General features: G+C 42.1%; 1 protein-coding gene across 1 annotated transcript in view; it reads right to left on the bottom strand.

The window, feature by feature from the left end:
- Nucleotides 1–909: 909 nt before the first annotated feature.
- sema3aa (sema domain, immunoglobulin domain (Ig), short basic domain, secreted, (semaphorin) 3Aa) overlaps nt 910–21,357 on the bottom strand; it is a 31,717-nt gene continuing 11,269 nt past the window's right edge. Inside the window, exons 2-17 of the mRNA XM_061029509.1 lie at nt 18,962–19,122; nt 17,761–17,823; nt 14,271–14,390; nt 13,438–13,528; nt 13,221–13,340; nt 10,992–11,134; nt 10,718–10,832; nt 10,549–10,618; nt 8,299–8,443; nt 7,989–8,208; nt 7,597–7,688; nt 7,442–7,483; nt 7,052–7,209; nt 5,385–5,452; nt 5,091–5,239; nt 910–4,752 (exon numbers count right to left, since the gene is read on the bottom strand). Of these exons, the coding sequence (XP_060885492.1) occupies nt 4,018–4,752; nt 5,091–5,239; nt 5,385–5,452; nt 7,052–7,209; nt 7,442–7,483; nt 7,597–7,688; nt 7,989–8,208; nt 8,299–8,443; nt 10,549–10,618; nt 10,718–10,832; nt 10,992–11,134; nt 13,221–13,340; nt 13,438–13,528; nt 14,271–14,390; nt 17,761–17,823; nt 18,962–19,122 (2,492 nt within the window). The 3' untranslated portion in view covers nt 910–4,017. The remainder of the gene's footprint in view (nt 4,753–5,090; nt 5,240–5,384; nt 5,453–7,051; nt 7,210–7,441; nt 7,484–7,596; nt 7,689–7,988; nt 8,209–8,298; nt 8,444–10,548; nt 10,619–10,717; nt 10,833–10,991; nt 11,135–13,220; nt 13,341–13,437; nt 13,529–14,270; nt 14,391–17,760; nt 17,824–18,961; nt 19,123–21,357) is intronic.

Raw genomic sequence — 21,357 nt, 5'->3', positions numbered from 1 at the left:
TGTCTACCAGCGTATAAAATGTCTACAGTAGAGAACTATAATTCACCATACATATATTCTGAAATAACCTAACCATTTCCCAGATGCAAAAGTCTGAAACTGCTAAGTTAAACTTCAGTTTCAATATCGACATGCACACACACAGAGCAAAATGCCTCAACCAATCTAAGTAGGCCTAATGAAACTTGTGACGTAGCAGTGGCTGCTGGGCTAGTTGCCTAGTTCAAACTTCCAATTTCAATGTCTTCTAGCTTAATATAAGACACACAAAAATTGTATTACGTCATTAAATATCCAACACTTACCATTTGTACACTTGAACTTTTCCCCAGTTTGTTTTATGTACAAACTTTTAGTAGGTTCAGAAAGTTCCACATCCTTGGCAGCCATCTTGGTTGTTTACTGAAGCCTCAATAGTGCTGAAACCCGCCTCATACCAGATCATTATAATGATTGGCCCGCCCTGACGCAGGTCTCAAACTGTCTCAACAGCTGGGGAAGAAAGTCTATGGGGGAAAGATGTATCTGCCTGAGCAAAAATAAATGAGGTTGCAGTTTGTTTAGTTCCAAAGCTAGCTTAAATATTTATGGCATACAAGTTAGGTAAGAGCAGCTGAGAGCTCCAAATGTGCTCAGACGTTTTGTTCTTAGATATGTGTAGTGGTTCTCCTTCCGCCTCCAGCAACCTCCAGTGTTGAAAAGTGAAGCCAAAGCAGAAGTGCCAAAAACTGCAGTTCACATACACACCCCATTCAAAAATGCCAACATCACTCAGGTGTCATCCATTAATATTTACAGTCTATGCTTATTTGCCTTGGCAGGTGAAACTAATTGTGTTAACAAGGGCTTGTTGAGGAAATTTGTAGATCTTTGACTTTGCACAAGAAAGATTTGGAAGACTCAGATGGCTTATGTTGAAGTTGTTTATACGACTCCAGAGGGGGAATGACACAGACAGCACACATGTCATACAGTGTCTTGTTAAGTCAGTTCTGTCAGAGCGTCTCACAGGCTTAGTATTTATCCTCAAGAAGATGCTGAAGTCAGGAGCATGTTACCATATATGGCTACACTGAGATGAATGTCTTGTTACCTAAAAGCTTGTGATTTGACACAATAAGAACATGAGCTTTCAGATAATGGAGATAAGACACTAAGTCTGCTGAACAAGCCAGGTATGAGGGGAGACATTGGTTGTCTTAATCACGACCAACCCTATCAGTAAAGCTGTGAATGCTGTCAGGCCAATGAATGAGCTAAATGTCTGTACATCTACAGAGATACCAAGGCTAAGTTCTGTCTAGTACAGCATCCCAGTTAGTCGTGACAAATACAGTAACTAGCATGCTCCACCCTAGAATCCTGATGTCAGCTGAACTAAATGGCCATTTAGTGCACCTCTTTTCAGTATTATCACAAACCAAAATGTATCATGAGTACAATAGAAAAACTTGCTGTGATGATGAAGATGCCACTGTCCTAACTTAATGGATTGGGACAAACATTTTGTACAGACTTTCATGGCTCTTTCTTCACTTGTCCCACCACAAGGTTTGGAGTTGTATCTTTAAGGTAAATGTCTCCACTTCTATTGGATGTTTGACACATTTAAAGATGACTTGTAATTCTGTTGACAAATCCTAGATTGACCAATATTAAGTAGATGCATCTGTATAGTAGGTAACATGCAACTCTTAATGGTTGCATCATTACTTTTGATTGTAGAGTTGTGATGGGAATTAGTAAATGAGAGCATGCTTGTGTGCTTAACCAAGTTATAGATTAATAAATGTAAACATGATGCTAAACTTCAGCATGTCTTGTTTAGCATGCTGACGCTAGCATTTATCCCAGTGTCCAGCCATCATTATAGTGCTGTTAGATAGCTTAGACTCTTACATGTTGTGAAATGACCCTTTGTATGAAAACTATTCTAAAAATGTTTTTTTGGGAGTCTCCATTAGTCTCCACCAGGCTCTATTTGTAGTTGAATCATGTCAAAGGACTGGCAAACATAACTTTGTTCAAGCTGAAGTCCTCTGTGTCACCTTAGATGTGAGGCTGAGTTTACCATGTGCACAATGTTTTTGACTGAAATGAGAACAAAGGGACCTTTTCTTTTTGTAACGGAGATGTTTATTTAGACAACCGAATGCATGCCAGAAAGAACTGTTGTTACAGCAGCCGTAACTTTCAGCTCTCTCACTTTTCTAACTGAAGGGAGAGACCCGAATCAGGAACACACCAAACTTTGGAGATTTGGTAAAGGACACTATCTGCTCTAATTTATTGCGTTATTGACACATTACGCTTGTATTAATTGGGCAGGAGACGAACATTAAGGAGCGTGGATCTTTAACAGCTTTGGCCAAGGTATCACGAGTTGTTACTGTTTTGGCAAAAGGACAGAAGTAATTCACACCTTGTTTTTAAGGGAACTTCACCTCTCACACAAAACACGTAAAGAGACGATTAAAAAGATGCACTTACTGTAGGTAGCATTCACATGCAGTATAACGTGTCTTCTCCTTCAGACTACATTTTTCTCCACTTTTTCTTACAGAGATTCACAGCTAATGTTTTTCAGGTTGGGGGAATATTTTACACATACTGGAAGAACAAAGACAAGTCGAATGGATTTGGGAGAAAAGAACATACATACATCTGTTATGACAGTCAAAAGAGACAAAATTGTGCTTATCGTTAGGGGGAATCAGTTTATGAAACAAACCCCTGTACTCGCTCTCAAACCTTTTATCCCCAAAAAGGGATTCCTCGACATAAATTCAGCCGCTTGGTCCATCAAATTGTCGCTGTTGCCATTGTTTCTCCAATATATTGATGAGCCAAAAATACCATAATATCAAAAATAAATGCAACCCTTTCACAAAACAATGAGCAATAAATAATAATCAAGTGGTGTTCTTGTACTGTATATGTACTGTATATACACAGAGTTAAGTTCGTTGTATATATGTACACAAAATAAGTGTCAGTCTATTTTCAGACTGGCTTTTTAGCATAGCCGACGACTGGAATCCGAGCCCAGACCCAATAAACCCTTGACTCAATAAATCCCAGAAAAAGCAACAAGGAAATAACTTACACAGAATCCTGGAGAGCTGAAGGGAGAATGCACAATGAGACGACTATGTTGCTTGTAATTTTTTTGCCCCCTAAAAAGAAGCACTGGTCTGGAAAGAAAAGTGAATATAAAAAAAAAAAAAAAAAAGTAACATTTTTTTATTTTATTTAAGGAAGGGTGTAAAAAAAGCCTCTAGAATTAGATAAAATAACTAGCTTATTAAAACATTGATTGACAACAACATGCACAATGCTTTAATTGCAGAGTTGTTCTCTGCAGATTTTGCATGTATTGATGCTTCTATTTGTTTTAACATGAGCGCGCCTCAAGTTGAATTGCAACCCTTGTCTCTCCTCGTTTTAGGGTGCATGAGTTGAAAGTATTTTCTCCTCAGACAGTTCTTCAAATAAGACTTTTTTTAATCCGCTCCAGGTACTCTTTCTGCAGTTTACATGCTTAGGTCAGCAGGTTCTGCAACCCTGAACGTCTGTGTCTATTCATGTCTCTGCAATTGTCCTCTGAGCATATAAAGTCCATCTGCTCACCAACAAACACCTCACTACACATTTTAGTCCCAGTCTTATTTTAGTAGCTTATGTACAGGAGGTTGAAGTGTCTGCCAGGCAGTATCCCAGGCAACCAGCCATATCCTCACACATTTACAGTGTGCATTCCAGTTTTCAGTCCTCTCTGTCCTCTTCACAGGTTATGTGTGTTTGTGTATGACTTTTTGAATGAGCTTTATTGTTTTACCACGAGTGAAGTTCATATATTTCTACCCTAAAGTGTATTTTCATGGGCTTTTTGTTCTGCTATTTCTATGGCGAGGTCACTGTTACACAAACTATAGAATGTGCTTGTGTGTATATGCATGGATGCGTTGGTTTGTGCTTCTGATTGTTCATCTGGTCTGTGCATCTTTGTGCTTTTTCTCAAACGCTACGTGGGGGTCTCTGGAGCTCATGGGTCCTCCTGTTGCGTCCCTTCTTATTTTCCTGCATCCGTCTCCATTTGGCCGCATGCTGGCTGTTGGCTCTGGGCCCCCCCACCGGGGCCTGAGAACTGGCCGTGCTGGCCTGCCTATTTTGACCATTCTGTGTCTTCTGGTTGTTTTTGGGGGCCTGTCCACTCAACAAACCCTGATTCGGCTGAGTTTTCTGAACGTTCTGGCCCCGTGTAGGCTCTTCCACTGTTGGACCTCCAGCCTGCAGCCACGGTTTGCTCTGTGGTGGACTTTGTTGTTGCCTCTGGCTGTTTGGAGCCGAAGCTTTAGGCCGCAGTGCAACATTGGTACCTCCTGCACTTTCAGGCTTACCCTGACCATTCCCGTTTGGTGTTTTTGTCTTCTTCTGTTTGCGCTCCTTCTTCCAAACTCGATCACAAAACTCCTCCACGCTGTTGAGGTCTGGGTGGTCCAGGAGAGAAAGGAAGTCACGATACCACACCCGGTGCTTGGGAGAGTGGCCGACCCCACCTGCTGCCCCGGGAAGTCCAGGTAAGATGTCACCTAGTTTTTGAGAAGGGATGACCTGGAGGTTGAGGCGCAACAGAGGCTGGATGAAGCCGTGTTCTATGGCCTGGCAGTGGTAGATGCCGGTGTCGGACTGGGTCAGACTGCGGATGAGGAGGCCCTGGTCTGTACTGAGAACCCGGTCATCCAGTTTGATCTGGAAAAAAATAAATCAAACTTAGCTTCCAGGGTTTAACTTTTTTCATTCCACTTAAACCCACACACCCTGTTAGAAAAATACAGCTGAAGCAGAAAGTCAGTCAGAAGAAAGTGGTTACATCATAGTGTCCAAACATCCACACCTACCCTTTTTTCTAAGTCATAAGATTAAAGGTCAGAGTTCAAAAGCAGGTTCAGGATGGCACTTCCTTCAACGGACACACAATGTTTTGATTGTAGCCGTTTAATTAGTGTGAAATAATAATATACCTGTAATGTAAACATACTGCCTGATTTGAGGAGGTGAATGAGATGTAGTAAGAGAAACATAAACACCTCATGCTTGCGGTCGTCGTTTGGCTTCTGCAGCTGCCAGTAAATGAGCGCTCTCTGAGACTTGGGGCTGCACTCCAGGAACATGCTGCTGTTCTCCACGCCGTACACGCTCCGGTCCTCCACACTGCCACCTAAACCGTCTGTGTCTTCTACACAAACCCAATCACATAAGAAGGGAAGTGAGTAATGTGAATGACAAAGAAGTGAAATGTGTGTGTGTGTGTGTGTGTGTGTGTGTGTGTGTGTGTGTGTGTGTGTGTGTGTGTGTGTGTGTGTGTATAGTCATTAAGGTACCATGATGCTGTAGATCTGAACACTGGGAGAGAGGGTCCCCATTTCTGATGTCCTGTCGTCTGGTTCGCCTGAAAGCAAAAAACAACAATAAAAGTGAATGATAGTAGTGTAAGGGAGGTCAATGTGTAGATCTCTGTACTGTTTCATTTCAACCACTAGGGGGCAATGTTACCTCATACTAGTTCACACTCAGCGACACACGTTTAAGACCTAGAAAGTGGGTATTTATTCAACCTTCATGCCACTGTTTAATGAAAGAAAAAAAAACCTGGCACAATGCAAGAAACATAAACCTGCAGAGCAATGAAACAGCATGCTTCATTGCTTTCTGATGAGCCGTTCTAATGAAACATGTACTGTATTGTTTCGCCCTTGAAAACGCCTTGTAAAACAGCCCCGTTCTTTGTCCTTTCAATATGAAAGAGGGCTGTTGAAAGCGCTTTAGAGGTGTTTCATAGCCTGGCTATACTGTGAAAGTGTCCCCCCTGTTCCTCTTTGTCATGGTTGTGTTAAGGAATCTCTGATGGGTGCATTAAAAATCAAAGGTGGAGGAGAAAAGCCAAAGGTGAGGGGGAAAATGGGTAGAGGGAAAATGAAACAGATGGATTGAAATTGTAAGTATGTGTGTGTGAATACTAAAAAGTAAGGCCACTCCTTCCTCGCTTCATACATATATGGATGCCCGTCTTTCTGTCTCTTTCCCACACACCCCTGTATGTTTCCTGTCCCAGAATTCCTGTCTTTTTTGGCCGTCTGAGCACGAGCGAGGCCGACTGTCTGCTTCTTGTTCTGGGAGGGAAAATATGTGCAGTGTAGAGGAGAGCTGGCCTTAACCGTCGGGTGTGCCACCTTTTCTGTAACCCCGCCAAGCTGGAGTAAAACCCACTGGCCTACTTCTGCTGGTGTCAGAAGTTCTGGATGAATGAGGTGTGTTTGTGTGTGTGTGTGTGTGTGTGTGTGTGTGTGTGTGTGTGTGTGTGTGTGTTTGAGGGCTGCAGTGGTCAGCTTAATCCCGCTGGATCCAGAAGAGGGTAATTTGAGGGTGTGTATGTTCATACCTCCTGGCTGCGGGGTGAAGCGGTCAGACGGCTCCCGTTAGCTATAATTTAGTGTGTGTGTGTGTGTGTGTGTGTGTGTGTGTGTGTGTGTGTGTGTGTGTGTGTGTGTTTGTGTGTGTGTGTGTGTGTGTGTGTGTGTGTGCGCGTGTGTGTGTGTTCTTGTAGATGTAGATTCACATGTGTCTCTTTAAGACTGTGTGCATCTTGGCAGTATGGTCATGGATCACAACTCAGAACAACTGTTGCTGGCAAAAGTTAGAACTCAGGTTGCTGGTTTGTAGCTTTTGGAATGCATGCTTAGCGTGTGATGTGTGTGTGTGTGTTTAATGAGTGTGTTTGGTGTTTTTGTAATAATCCTGCTCTAGATTACTTCCATCCTTAGATGTTTTGGCATGTGCCATGTATCTGTGTACTTTTGTGTTTCACAGCACTCTCTAATAGGCCAGTGGAGGTCTGAAGTTAGAGAAATAAGGTTGTTAAATACAATTGCAACTGCAGGTGCACTGATAATTCCCATGTGTATGTTGTTGAAAAGAAGTGTGCAGTCTCAGAAAACCCTCAGAGGATAAATAAAGGTCGGAGTTCTGAGTAGTGTGAGAATGCTCCTACCTCTTGGCAGTAGGAAAGTATCTGGAGCACTCGGTGCCGTCCCACGCGCAGTAAGGGTCTCTGGCCAGGCAGCACTCGGCGCAAGCTTTCCCATACACCTCACACCGATGCAGAGACATCTGCGATACACCCAGAGCCGAGCCAAGGTACAGCTGTTGCTGTGGGAGCGAAAGAAAAGAGCGAGGACGTAAAACTTTAATGTTCCTACGTGGCTCTGTTGGAAAGGTTCTTGTTAAAAAGAAGTTTGTTGTGGGTTTGGGTCTCTGAAGGTAATTAGATATCTTTGTTTTTGGGAAATCTGTGTTTGTTTAAGGGCCCAGAAGTTCTAATATTTAGTTGTAGCTCTGTCAACAGTAATTTGATGAATTATTATACATAAGGAGTTTTTACCTGCTTGGTGGACAGCTCCATGGCAGTGATGGGAGTCGGCTCCTGCACAAAACAAATACAAAACAGCTGCTTAGCTGCCATATCTATTTTCAGAATGTGTTTTATTTGAAGAATTAAGGCTGCAGGAATTGTTGTTAACACTTTCAATGTCGTACCCTAAAGACCGTCATCTCTTCAAGCACCACCTCCTCCAGGTCATGCCAGCTCTCTCTAGGGATCATCACCACCTTCAGCACGGTGCCCATGTCTGAAAGAATTGAGGACTTTTGATGTAGTATATGTAAATACCAGTATGTTTAAATAATAATCCTGATGCATGTCAGATACAATTCCCTAATCATCGGCTTCCTCCCTGTGTTTAAAAATGTACGCATACATCATCAACAACAAGAAGACAATTTAAACTACAAGATGCATTGAGTCATCTGCAGCAGGAAACAAGACAACTTTTTGTTGCATTAAGAAAACTATGCAAGTTTAAATTAGTTTAAATTGAAGTAAACTTGTTATAAATGCTAACAACTGTTTGTCAAAGAAAGGTGTGTACCTGTCCCAATGAACATGACATCATACTGGCCGTCCTCTGCCTCCACCCTGTCCACCACCAGTTGGGAGAACTGGTAGTCTGCATCTGTCCTCACCATGATGGGACGCCCACCAATTGGTTGCACTGGGTTATACATGGCTGGGTGACCCCTGGCGAAGGTGATGACATCATCAGGAAGGTCCTTTGTGGAATCGAATCCTCCGAATGTCTTACTGGGGCACTGAGAATGACATCATCATAGTAACGGTAAGATAAAGAGACAGCTGATGATTCATGTTTCTTCATTTGTATTAAGTTAAATTCCACTCACAGTGCCAGGGCGGGGGTAAGGCACCCTCCCTTGGAAAGGCACCCACTGGTAGTTGGGTCCATCTCTGTGTGCGTATGGACCCAGGAACACCCTCCTGATGTCGGCCATATTGTACATACACACTGCTGAGCCTTTAAAGATATTACTGTGGAGTAAAAATAAAAACAGAGAAAGAAAGGAGGTGAGAGACAAAAAGAGAGAGATTTTAAGGATAAAGGGAGGGAGAGGGTGGAGGGCTGTAGAGTAAGATGACAAAGACAAACAAAAGGGATTCATAAACGATCAGTCGCAAGACGAGGATTAAGAGCTCGTGAAATACTGAAGAAAGACAACAAAATGACCCTTCATCGCACAAAGACAGAGGGGAGCAGGGTTGTCATTACCTAAGTACAGGACTGACAGATTGGAACTTCACTGTGATTGCTTCCAGCCTCTTGAGAACAGACAGGAATGTGGGCACGCCACCAACAAACCAGGAGACCTGGACTGGAGCATATTTGAAATCCCCTTCAAGCGAGCGTTTGCTCAAGCCAGATGACTTTTTTTTTGGTGTGTTCACTCGCCGGACGAGCTCCAAAATAGGGAGGGTCCATCGATTATGGAAAAAAATAGGGGAATGATGTGGACTTTATTTAAATTCATGCTGTGTCCCAGGTCATGCAGAAGACAGTCATTTGAACTGTGACTCATGGAAGTGGAGACCTTGGGAGTTTTTGCTCTAATATTCCAAGACATACATCGTGAAATGTTCATAAGTAGAATGTGCAAAGTCACCTGGCGGCACATCGTAAGCCTCTGACCGTATATAAAGAGCATCTGTTTCATGATTTGTTGAAAAGATTCATCTATTCATCAGCTTTTTGTCACTTTTCACAGATGACAGATTTCAATTTGGACAGAAAATCTCTTACATTGCAGGAACCGAATGCTTCAGTAAGATTGGGGCCGCCCTTTGTCTTGCTGACTGCGATGGGAAGTTGTATCAGGCTAATTAGGGAAGAGGCTGGCACACTCGCAGCACACGACAGTACCCACCAAAGCAGTGAAGATGAATGGATTAGCATTTAAAAAATGTTAATTACAGAGAAATTCAATTAACTCCAGGGGCGAGAGAAGAAGACACTCCGGTATCTGTGCTTATGAAGAAGGGCGAACATGTGTTTGTGCAGATAGAGGACAGCCACACAAACTCAGTAACCCCAACAGGAATGCACAGACTCACAAACACGGGTACAATCACACATTGATCTGTCAGTGGCAGTGTCTTTGTGCCTCATTAAGCAGTGATATTAAAAGCCGGTCCCTCTGCATCTCTGCTCTATTCATCTCTGAGAACCGGCCACTTAGAAAACTAATTAAACCACTCTAATTCCTCAATGCCCTGTAATTGAATTTTGAAGCATGCATGTATGTGTGTGTGTGTGTGTGTGTGAGTTTCGGCATGTATGTGGGTGCGGAGGTGTGCACCGACCTCCCCTTGCTTTAAAAATTGTCAGAATGGCTTGTCTTGTGGTAGCTATTCAGTCAGCCTTATCGTTAGTGGTGATTGATGGTGAAGTGTTTGTCCGCCTTTCAAAGTGTTTCACAAAATCCCCCCTCCTCCCTCCTCCCTCCTAAATGCAAATTCATCATCATCGTTTTGATAAGTGCCACCATCTGTGCCATGTAAACCATGCCTTCACCTCTCGACATGCTTCAATAGAGCCACACCCGCCCTCGGAAAAAATCCCATTCACGGCTCGGGCGACGGCCAGCGGGAGAGACATGCGTTCCTGCTGAGTGAATATCGTGTTTCTCCTGCTCCCTCCTGCCCCATAATCTGATTTCCACACAATCCTCTGCCAAGATTTCAATGGAAAAAATAAAAGGGGGGACAGGTAGCTGGTAAACGGCGGAATCGGTTAAAAGCAATCTCCAATCTGAGACGTCTGCAGGGAGGAAAGCAGCCGTAAGACACCTGTAAGTGGATTACGGGACGGGGAGCGCCGCCTGGGAATTTGACAGGGTTACGCTTAGTTGCTCTCATCCTGCAATGCCATTTAAATGGTAAGGAAATTACAGATAAAGGGAATGAAGGATTTGAAAGGGAGGAAATCTTGAAAGGAAATGTGAGGCGTGTGTGTTTTTTCAATACAGAAGAAATAACTTGTCCCGGATGGTCCGGAACAAAATATGCTCCAACCAGCGTCTGTCAAACTATTTGGGAATTTGAGAGCACATTTCAGAGGGAAGCTCTGCACGGATCTGTACCTGGATGTGGTGAATACAGCGTAGATAACGGGATTCTTCGGGTCCTTGGAGCTCATGAGGAACACGTCCTCTGAAAACACAACACGAGAGTGGGTAAAGGTGAGGTCTTTGAAAAAAGATTGCGAAGGTCAAGTACTCCGTCTTTTAAAAGCAAAAAACACAAACTTACGTAGCTCGTCAAAGTTTGTATCGATGCCGTTGACCCCTGGCACTGAACACATTAGCCGAGCCTTGAGGAAAGTGGTCCACTTGTTCACCAGACTCCTGTGACCTCCCATGTCGTTCTATTTTACAAACAAACAACAAACACATGAATATATAACTGCATCTGTGACATAAATATGTAGTTATTTCAATCAAAAAACAAGCACATTTATAAGAGATGACAATCAATCTTTGGAGGGAGCTTTGCTATGATTTTCTTTGTTTGTGTGTGTTGTTACCTTACACAGTTGTCCTATCCTGGCGATGGTTGCCTTGCCAGTGTGCTCCCCGTCCATGGCGTTCTCTTTGAAAAACAGGAAGATCTTGTCGTCTTCAGGGTTGTCACTTTCCGGGATCAAGCTCACACCAACAAACCTTGGATCTGGAGGAGAAAAAAGGGAAAGATGAAGCCCTACGTCATTTTAAAATCCAACCCCTGCTTCAACCCGATGACAATCCTTTCACCCTTATGTTACACCTCCGAAACCAATCCCCCGTGATATTCTGCAGTCACGGCTCAGTAATAACAGCCATTCACTTAACACCCTTGTGTTACAGTATCTGACTCTACCCCGAGTGAGCGCTCCAAGTCTAAATCTCCCATAACCCCCGTCTCTGGACCACATCCTCACAAACACACATGGCTCTGATTGTCCCGGGCAACACTTGAATAATGCATCTCGACTTTAAGCGCAAGAGGAAATCAAAGCTAGACGAGGCGAGCCGAGGTCTTAGGGCCGGGATATATCTCGATTTGAAGGGGGGGGCACAGGGACGAGGAAAAGTGGCCGCAGTCACCGAGGCGTCGTCACGCGTAAACCGAACCCGGGTTTAAAGAGCTCGGGGGGGTTAGCTGGAGAGAAACAAGCAGTGCCATGTTACGCCTCCGTGGACGTAAAGGGTATAGAGTAGCTGTGAAAAAGATGAGTGTGGCCTAAGTGGGGAGCAGATTTATAAGCGCTGTGCGGCTGCGAGACCTCTGTTATGAATCATGTGTGCCCCAAAAAAACACACCTCATACCTCTATAGAGCTTAAATGCACACATTCCTAAATTCAACATTTGCAGGCTGCCACAAACCAGCGGGTTCGGATGATTCTTTTTCTTTAATTCCCAACAAAAGTACAATTCATCCAGTAGCGATTTAATCCAAACTGTTGGCTGAGAGGGAATTAAAAGGTGAAGAGATGTTTAAATAAATTGCATGAATCAGGCCAAGCAAAGCCAATGCCCCCATTTAACCTTAAATCCTTTATAGAACCCAACTGCTATTAAGGATTCATCCCCAAGTTTCTCTCTTGTTACATTTGAGTGCCATGTAACCTTGTTGATAAAGGCTCAATAGAATATCCCCCATCCCAGTAATCCATGCAATTACAATCCCCCCTTTGTGGTGAAGGAGTTGGATTTTGTCGGGCAGAATGGATACAATCCCTGGAGTATTTGTTTGAACAAGGTGAAAGATCGATGGGGATTAACGGGCTAACAATGACTTCTCCTTTTTAAATCGCGCTTTATTAATATGTCACAGTACTCAGCACCGCGGAGGACTTTTGTTTGTGATTTTTTTTTTTTGTGATGGTGCTGCGGGTGGAGGGGAAGTGGGAGAAATTTGACTCTGCTACAGGAAAACAGCTGAGAGCGGATTAGTTCTGTGGGAAAGAGGGGGAAGAAGAGGATGGCACAGCTTGAGGGAAAAGGTTCAAACTGACCTTTTGTGGCTCCCTAAGTCCTCCGCGGTGCCGAAAGATAGCCGCACACAATGAACGGTCAATAACCCGCACTGATGGGCTAATCTTACTCACACAGGCAGAGCCAGTGAGTTTGTGAATGGGCTGTGATATCTGATGTCTGAATGGAAATGAGCAGACTTGAAGCTAGTGACAGAATTTTAAGGCTTGAATGTCCGTTCTGATTTTTTCCCCCAAACTGAACAATGGAAAGAGTTTATTTTCCCCTAATACTGAATGATCGTTGAGGCCAAAGAGACATATTTTACTTTAATATGTGAAGTTTGGGAATGAAGGTTATCAAGCTGTGGCAGTCTGAACAATACTAGCTTCCACTGTTAGCTTGTAGAGAAAACATGGACACCTAAAAAAACAACTTTGAGTTTAATACTGTGACAGTTTATAAAAACAGTAAAACCTTCATGAAGAAAATCTAGATAATATAAACCACTAATGGTAAAGTTATTATACTTTTATAACGCTTTTCTAGTCTTCTAACCACGCAAAGTCCTTTTACACTTCATGTCTCATTCACACATTCACACCACATCCACATGCTGATGGCAGAGGATGCTGTATAACGCTGATGAAGGCCTGGTGCTGAAATCCGTCCGTTGTTGAGTTGCTATTCTTACCTGGACACCCATTTGTGTGCTGGCATTCAGGGAAGTGTATTCTTATGAAGATAAAATTCACTTTTTTAAAGTCAACGTTTTTTTCCACAATTTTTTTCTTTTACCATTCAGCCATCTTGAATCATGTTGCTCCGTTCTGATTGGATGATGGTCTCCCAGGGTACGGAAAATAGCAAAGTCCCTTCCCATGAAATCAGCAGATGTGCCAGAGTACAGCTCTCCATCTGCCAGTGAGAAACATTGAGTAAGGAATAAGTGACCGGCTCTGGAGTGAATGTCTTCTTCCTGGAACTAATCAAGGCAGGCAGGGATCAAACTCACCGATCAGAAGAGAGGCCGAGAGCATTTTGGGGTCGTAGGGGCTTTTCCCGCGGCCGTTCTCGAAATGTGAGGCCAGTCGAAAGATGTTGTCCTGTGGTGGAAAGGGTCAGAGTTCAGAATGAGGCCAGTGGAAGCAATGCAGAGCCTGGCAAAGGGTTCATTTATAGACCCCGTTTCAAATTACGCAAAAATTCTCATTAAAGCGTTCTAAGTTTGGGATGAGATACAAGACAACTTTATGAGTAATAAGATGTTTTTTACACTTCTGACTCATTCTGCTTTGGGTATAGATAAATAATATTATCTGTAACTAAGCAACAAAAAGTTAAAATAGAGAATAAAACAGGTTGTTAGTGGTGGAAAGTCTAAATATATAAAAGGAAAAGTCACACAAGAGAGCACTCTTAATCATTTTATACATGTCAATTACTGAAACACTACAACTCAAGTGAGCTCATGCAGGGTCCTCTACACTGAAACCTGCATGGTGCAAACAGTCGATCCCTTCCACTTTGTTGGACTACAGATCCCATGCTGCTACATTGATTAACCTGTAGGCCTTTAACAAGATGACTGATTAAACTTTTATACAGAGAGCTGGGAGCTTGTTCAATTTCCAAAGGCTGAGGTCTAACTATGTAGTGACAACTTTTGTTCTGCTTCTTTACACAAAAGGAAACATTGATTACTGCTGTGCTTGGCTGAAAAGTGTGTGTGTGTGTGTGTGTGGGGGGGGGGGGAGTAAGTTTGGTGTCACATTATATGACTTGAGTGAGGTTTAAATCTACTTTTTTGCACATGAATAACTGATTAAAGAAATCACATTTGATTACCTCTGCCCTCTTGCCCATTTCCAGAAAAGAACAGATTGGGTGGAAGGCTCCTGTGCCACAGATGTAGAGGTGTGTCTGGTTGTAGGGTTGGAGGACCCGGATGAAGTTATTACACTCCCTCTGTAAAAATGAAACAAGAGAAGGCACATTTAAACTCCCAACAATGCCAGACTTTATACGTTAAAACACACAGATGGCGAGGAGACGTTTCTCTGTTTATGTAGTAATCCTACCAAGGTTAGACAGTCTTATGAAACTTTGGGGACTTTTATAAAATAGATTTCATATGTTTGCCTAAACCTGCAAAAAAGCAAAAACCCCTCCCCCATATCATAAAGTTTGAATTAAGTTTGATCCTTTATGAAAATAACATTGCTGTGAATTGATCGAAAGTAAAGACTAACAGAAAGCAGAGAATAATGGGGAGGAGAGAAAAGCTCGGTTGGATTTCCCTTTAATGCGGGGACTTTCCAGTTAGTTTGCAAAAGACTTACAGTAAGAAACAAGAGTCTCCTTCAAGGAAATCCCACCTGTAAATCAAATCAGGAGAAAAATCCAGCTCAGATCTTTAATGATCCATATGTTTGAATTTAACCGAGTGGTATTGGGGTTGGCTCTCCAGCACGTGTTGATGGTCCCAGTGGTGTGAGACTGTTTATTAGAGTGCTAATCAACAGGATTGGTTAATGTCGGAGGGTTATTAGCAGCCTCGAGGAGTTGATTTGGGCACATGTGTTTAAGAGATTAGCCTTGGGTTTGCCTTATTATAAATACATGCTGAATATACACCTAAAAAATGAGCACACGTTTGCTTTGGGACTTGAAAACGCAGAGTGAATTCATCAAACATGCAGACAACTCAATGATCTTTCTGTGTTCCACACTTTACCACATGTGTATCCTAAGGCTTTTCAATCTGCCTGACATTTCAGTTTGATGATTTAATGATGTCTCACATCTGAGACATAAATGGATACAAGCACTAACATCAGGTTTGAGCAATGACATTTTTCAGCGCTACACCAAATTGACTCTGAGATCACCCGCTGCTTGCATACCGTCTCCAAAAAGTACAAATCCACGCTATTATTCTGAAAGACAGAAAGTCGTGTTTTAGCTATGACTCCTTCTCCTCCGCGGTAATCTGTTTTAAAGAACAGACATCTTGAAAAAATATGCTAAATCACTTTCTTGTTGAGACTTGTATAAGAAAAAGTTGTCTGTATATAAATAGAAAAAGGGACAAGCAGCCTGATAAGTCAGGAGAAAAGAAAGAAAACTAGGCTGGTTTGTCCAAAAGTCACAAATGTGCTTTTCTGCAAAGACTCGCAGACTCATAAGTCTCAACGAAGTCTACCTAAATCTTTTTTCCAAAAGCAGCTACACAGAAACGCAACCATTTACAGGTTCATATTTATGTTCTATCACACAAACAATAAAAAATATATATAAAGGAGATGTGAGAAAGGAGAGCTCTTTACTGTCTTTTTGCTAAGCTAGGCTAAATGGGCTTAAGAGCTCAAGTTTAAAAGTGAGTGTGCAAGATGAAAAGTGGTATCTATCTTTTACGAGTTAATAAGAATATAGCATTAGACTTTATCTTTAAAAAAAAAAAAGTCAACAATCAAACAGACTATATCGAGTTATAGGAGGAGTGTGTTACCTTTGAGAGCCAGGTTAGCTGTCCCCCCTGTTTCCATTCTTTATGCTAAGCTTTGATAACTAACAGCATACCACAGCTTCAAATTGAAAGTACAGACTTGAGAGTAGTTGTATCTTTATTTTTTTCATGTTACATTTAAGCTACAGGACTTTTGAGTTCACAGATTAAACCTTCACGACGTCTTGCAGCCAACCTCCACCCTGCACCTCTCTGTGTCTTTTTCGACTTTGTAACTTAATGACTTTCCCCTCTGTGTTTCTTCCTGTTGAACAGCGGGAGCACAAGTCCCCCCACATCATTCTCACGCCCTTATTATATGCAATTCACCAACTCCTATAATCCCCCCTACCCCAAATGTCAGCTCTGTTTATGATCTTACACGGCTGCCTTTGACTTTGAATCATTAGCTATGTGGTAGGTAGGTTCACCTAAATACTGACAGACGTTAGTCAATCAAAAACACACAGCTCTGTGTTGCCTGCAGGTGAAAAATGGTTTCACTGATCACAAACCATGTCATGATGTGAAAACCCTGACACCGGCCGAGGAAGAATGAATCATTACTGGATGAAATAGATGACTCTCCTTGGACTGGGTATTGATGATGATTTTCCATGGGGAGTGAACAGATTTATGTGGTTTTCTATGTATTTGAATAAATTGAGATTATACTGAGGTCTCTAATTGAATGTGAAAAATATACCAGCCTATTAATTTCCTTTAATATCTGTAAAAGATGGAAATAATTAGACTTTTTTTTTTCTTTCTTTACAAAACCTTGAATCCAGCCATCAGAGTATCTTTGTTGAATGAATCAAATGCATCAGCCATGGGCAAAGTTACACTCATCCTGCCAATATGAATGATACAGTCATCAGGCATTTATGAGGGAGGCAGCTGTTAAATCTTCTATGTGGCCGTAAATTGAGGTTTAAGAGAAATGCATCATTTCGGAATCGCTGGATATTTTAGTAATGTCCTAATCAAGGCCACTCCGTCTCTGCTCTCAACGCCTCATTTTCAAGAGTAAACATTTTCACAGCACGCAAATACCTCATCATTGTGTTCTGTGTGATTTTGTGCTGCCAGAACACATTCTCTCTCTGCTGCGAGAGGGAGCGAAAGGTGTAGTGTTGCTTGTGTGGTTGTGGCTTTGTGTTTGTGCGAGAATCCCTAAAAAGCCGCTGGTGAGTTGGAGGGACAAGGTAATTCCGGATAATCCTAAAACCCTGCAGCCGCTGCACTCCAAACTCATCCAGCCATGAAATTAAGATCAGATACAGCACAGAGAGGGCCTATCTAAACAGCAACGTAAAGATAACACACACTGACGCTGTACTGCACATAAACAAGGCTGGTGGCATGTGGTGTGTTCTGCAAACTTTTGCAGAATGGCACATGTGAGCTAACATACAGCGCCAGATAACGAGATCGCAAACAATGTACTCCCACATAAATATGCACATGTGCACACTCTGGGACACACAAATAAACATACTCCCAATGTCCTTGCACGGTTTAGACACGGTGTACACCTTACTGTGACCAAAAACCTGTCATACTGTATGTTGAGTTGTGGGCGTCAGTGGTGGTGTATCAGAGTTTGTATCTTTTTTATCATTTTTTTAGCTCATATTTTTGTGAGCCTCTTACACTCCTGCTGTTGCTGGATCAAAGCAGCTCCTTCCATGCAGCATTATTGAGACCAAAACAACATTCCAGAGAATTACATGGAACTACGAAAGACAGCTGTATCTGTAATTTGTGTAACAATAGATGCAAAAAATGTAGGGAACGGCTTGAAATAATGATGCCATCATGGCTTACCACAAAGTCTTTCCCGGCCCACTTGCATTCGTCCCTCTTGGAGGGCGTGGCAGGCCACGCGATCTGTGCAAAAAGGAGACAGTCATTCAATGCTGGAAGTGGAAAGCAGAGATTTACATGGCATGAAACAAGGGAAGGAAGTGAGTCAGAAGCAGTGAATCAAAAGAAAATGAAAATGTTTTTGAAATTCCAGAGAATGTTTTTGGAATTGTCATGTTTTAACTAGGATATCCTGGTTTACTCACTTCCTGATATCTATAGCTGTCCGTACGCTCAGTGCTGTGTATGAATGTGATAAATAAGAAGAATTCTGATCCAAATAACGGCAACTGGTTTTGTTTTAGACTTTAAAAATGAAAAGTAAACAGGCACAGGCTTTTTGCTACTTTATTTTGGAAGAGATACAATTCATTGTGAAGTAAACGATAGCTTTTGGACTTATCCATCTGTTGCCCATGGTGTCACATGAATTATGAAATGTGTGGATGTTTGACTTTTACTTTTGACATACTACTTTTTCTCTGGTGGCCACACAGATGTGGAGAGACAAAGGAAATGTATGCAGAAGCATGCACACGTTGTGGTGCGTCCATGAAACACATCACTTCATTCTCTTTCTATTCCTAGAGTTTATCTCCTCTGTAGATCAGCTGAGTTTTCCTCTCAGAGGAAATCTGCATTGCACATTTCAGGGTAATTACATTAGATTTGCTTAATCACTGCTTTTTGGCCCTTATCTCATAATGATGCAAAGATCAGAACAAAAGAGCTAAAGAGGGGGAAAAAATGAACATCCGAGCCAAGGGCAAAAGAATTCATAGACACTCTCCCTCCTTCTCCTTCTCTCCGCATTGACTATGTATTTTTCAGCACTTTCATTCCCCTGCTCAGCACTCTGCAGCCTGCAGGAAAGTCTGTGTCGGTCCTGTGTGTCTATGATAGCAGGCCCAATCAGATAAAAAGACTGTTAACCTAGTCCAGGTGGGGTAATGGAATTATGGACAGGCCTGTCTGGACCAGGACAGACAGTGGGAGGGATGAAGGGAGGGGAGAATGAGATGGTGTAATGGACTCCAGAGGGAGCAGCGGGGGGAAAGGAGAAGAGGGAAGCTCATATAACAACTTTCAACTGGGGCGAAAAGACCATGACCGCACTCAACTTTCAAACAAGTATGCACCAAACTGAAGCCAAACTGTTTACCTGTTTGTGGTCTCTGTTGATGTTGACAAGGTCGAACGAGAAGATGTGGTCCTCGGCTCCAACTAGTAGTCTCCCTCGCTCCTCGTCCAATAGGAAAGTGTCGTAGCTTGAGCTGTTGGCCAAGCCGTTGAACGTGACGAGGTTACTGGACTCTAACATCTCTGGAAGAGAAGGAGAAAGAAGAATTAGGGATGAATATGTAGACGACCATGTTCTTGAATGGCTGACTCAAGACAGATAGATAAAAAAAAAGACAGCACTTAAAGTATTTATTTTTCATAACAAGAATATATCAGACATTATCACACAGAAAGAGTCTATCATGTTTAAATCTATCTGGTGGTTTAAAAGCTTAAAATGTATTCAGTAAACAAAGATTAAAAACGGTTCAATATAATCAAAATGCACCATTTGTTTTGCCTCAAAGGTAAAATAATGTTCATGCCTCCACAGTCAAGATGCTCTGTTGTATGAAATCAGTGACATTTTCATGTTTTCTTTAATTGCTTTCCCACACACATTTTGCACACACTTACATCTGCGTCACTCAGGTATAGCGTGAGGCTCTGGAAATGAACACAGCGTGTCCCAATCAGGGACACAGTTCAGACTGTTCAGCCGTGTGATTGGTTGAATAATTCATATGGAGTCAGGGCCAGGGGAGACACTGTGTAAGTAAGTAAGAAAGTGTGGGTGTGTATGTGGCATGTAGCTTTAAATGGGTTATTATGTAAATCATCTTTGGAGACTGCACATAGATTTCTTTGCTGTGTTCTGTTCAGGTGTACAAAGTCCTGAAGTTTAGATTCAACAATATGCACTCCAGGCTGAATGAAAAGCAGTGTAGGACTTTACATCAGGGCTGAAGTCTGGACACTCAGGAAGTTAACGTTTGATCACTGAAGATGAGTTTCTTCAACTCTGACATAAGCTGTTACAATAACAGTAGTGTTGCATTAACAAAGAACTGAAGCATGACCGAGTTAACCCCATGATGGATGTTTGTTTCAGACAAAACTAGACAAGACACACTCAGGTCGGTCACTTTGTTTATAGTGTAACCAGTGAAGCTTTAATGTTAAATGAACCAATAACTCAAAAAATTAATTGACTTTCATTTGCATACAGACTTACAGAATCCAGAGCTCTGTTTTCAACAGGAGCTCAAATGATCATTTTGAACATTTTTAAAACCATTTTAGAGATTAACTGCTCCTGATAGTCAAAATGCGTCTCTAGTTCAAGTTCTGAAAATCTGAGGATTTGTTTTATTTTTTAGCGTTCATACAAAACTTTTGAATAACTAGATTTTTATATTGTGGTACTAATTACAGAAGTGAATCAAGTAATTGTAGAAAGACAAGCTAAATGAAGCATGAAGCATTAGCACTAATTAAAACAGCATTAAAATCTCCTCCATTATGACGTCTGTTTGTGAAAACATTAGTCATCTAATTCACACATATTTCTATGAAGGAGAGCACACGATGAACAAATGCCTTTACAAATATCTTTCTGTCACCATTACGAACAATTTAACAAAGTAATCATTGATAGTAAATTAAAAAGATTCTTCCACAATAAATGTCTAATATGTCAATCAAACATGGCCCGTTTTAACTGTGGAGGTTTTTCTCTGAAATATTATGACACTTGAAAACATAATGATGCATTGGTCATCAGCTATAATGGGTTTTATAAAAGTCATATTAGTGATCATTAGTGATTAAAGATTCCCTGGAGAACACTTCCTCATTTTACCCTGCACAACCACTGCTTAGAAAAAATGTTGATTTGATTTGAACATAAATTAATTAACCCCTCAACCATCTGGCTTGTGGTTTGTCAACTTGATACATACCATGTGTTTTTTATTTGTACCACAGGTACACGTCTCTAATGCATCAGCCTCACCATCACACTGCTTCATCCATCATCATCACTGTCACCATATATAGAACAGACACACAATGTAGAAACCAGCACAGGCTAACCCGTGCTTTCATACTGTGTACTTTTATATATATTTGTACACACGCACATGCACACAGTCCGGTGTATTGTGATCTCTCTGCTCTCCCCACAGAGCTCTGATTGACGGGCTGCTATAGGAGCCATCTGCGCCCACTCACACTGTGTAAGATCTTGGACATCTGTGTCTACATAAAAGAGGGGATTGATGGAGGAAGTGGTGTGTCAACCGCGTCTGTGTATCGAGTACCAGTGGGGTGGATGAGGAACCGTGAGAGGGAGCAGTCAGCACCTAATAAAGACCGTTGCAGCTCATCTGCGTCAGTTGGATTTCGGTTTTGAGGCCGAGGAAACGGAGTGGGTGGGTGGGTGTGGGCATGAATGGAGGTCTGTGGATGTGTGTTTGTGTGAGATATTCGTAGCAT

Source organism: Labrus mixtus, chromosome 22 (assembly GCF_963584025.1).
Source record: "Labrus mixtus chromosome 22, fLabMix1.1, whole genome shotgun sequence".
In the NCBI taxonomy this organism is placed as follows: Eukaryota; Metazoa; Chordata; class Actinopteri; order Labriformes; family Labridae; genus Labrus; species Labrus mixtus.
The sequence above is the reverse complement of the archived record's forward strand: the minus strand, read 5'-3'. Positions and strand labels throughout refer to the sequence as shown.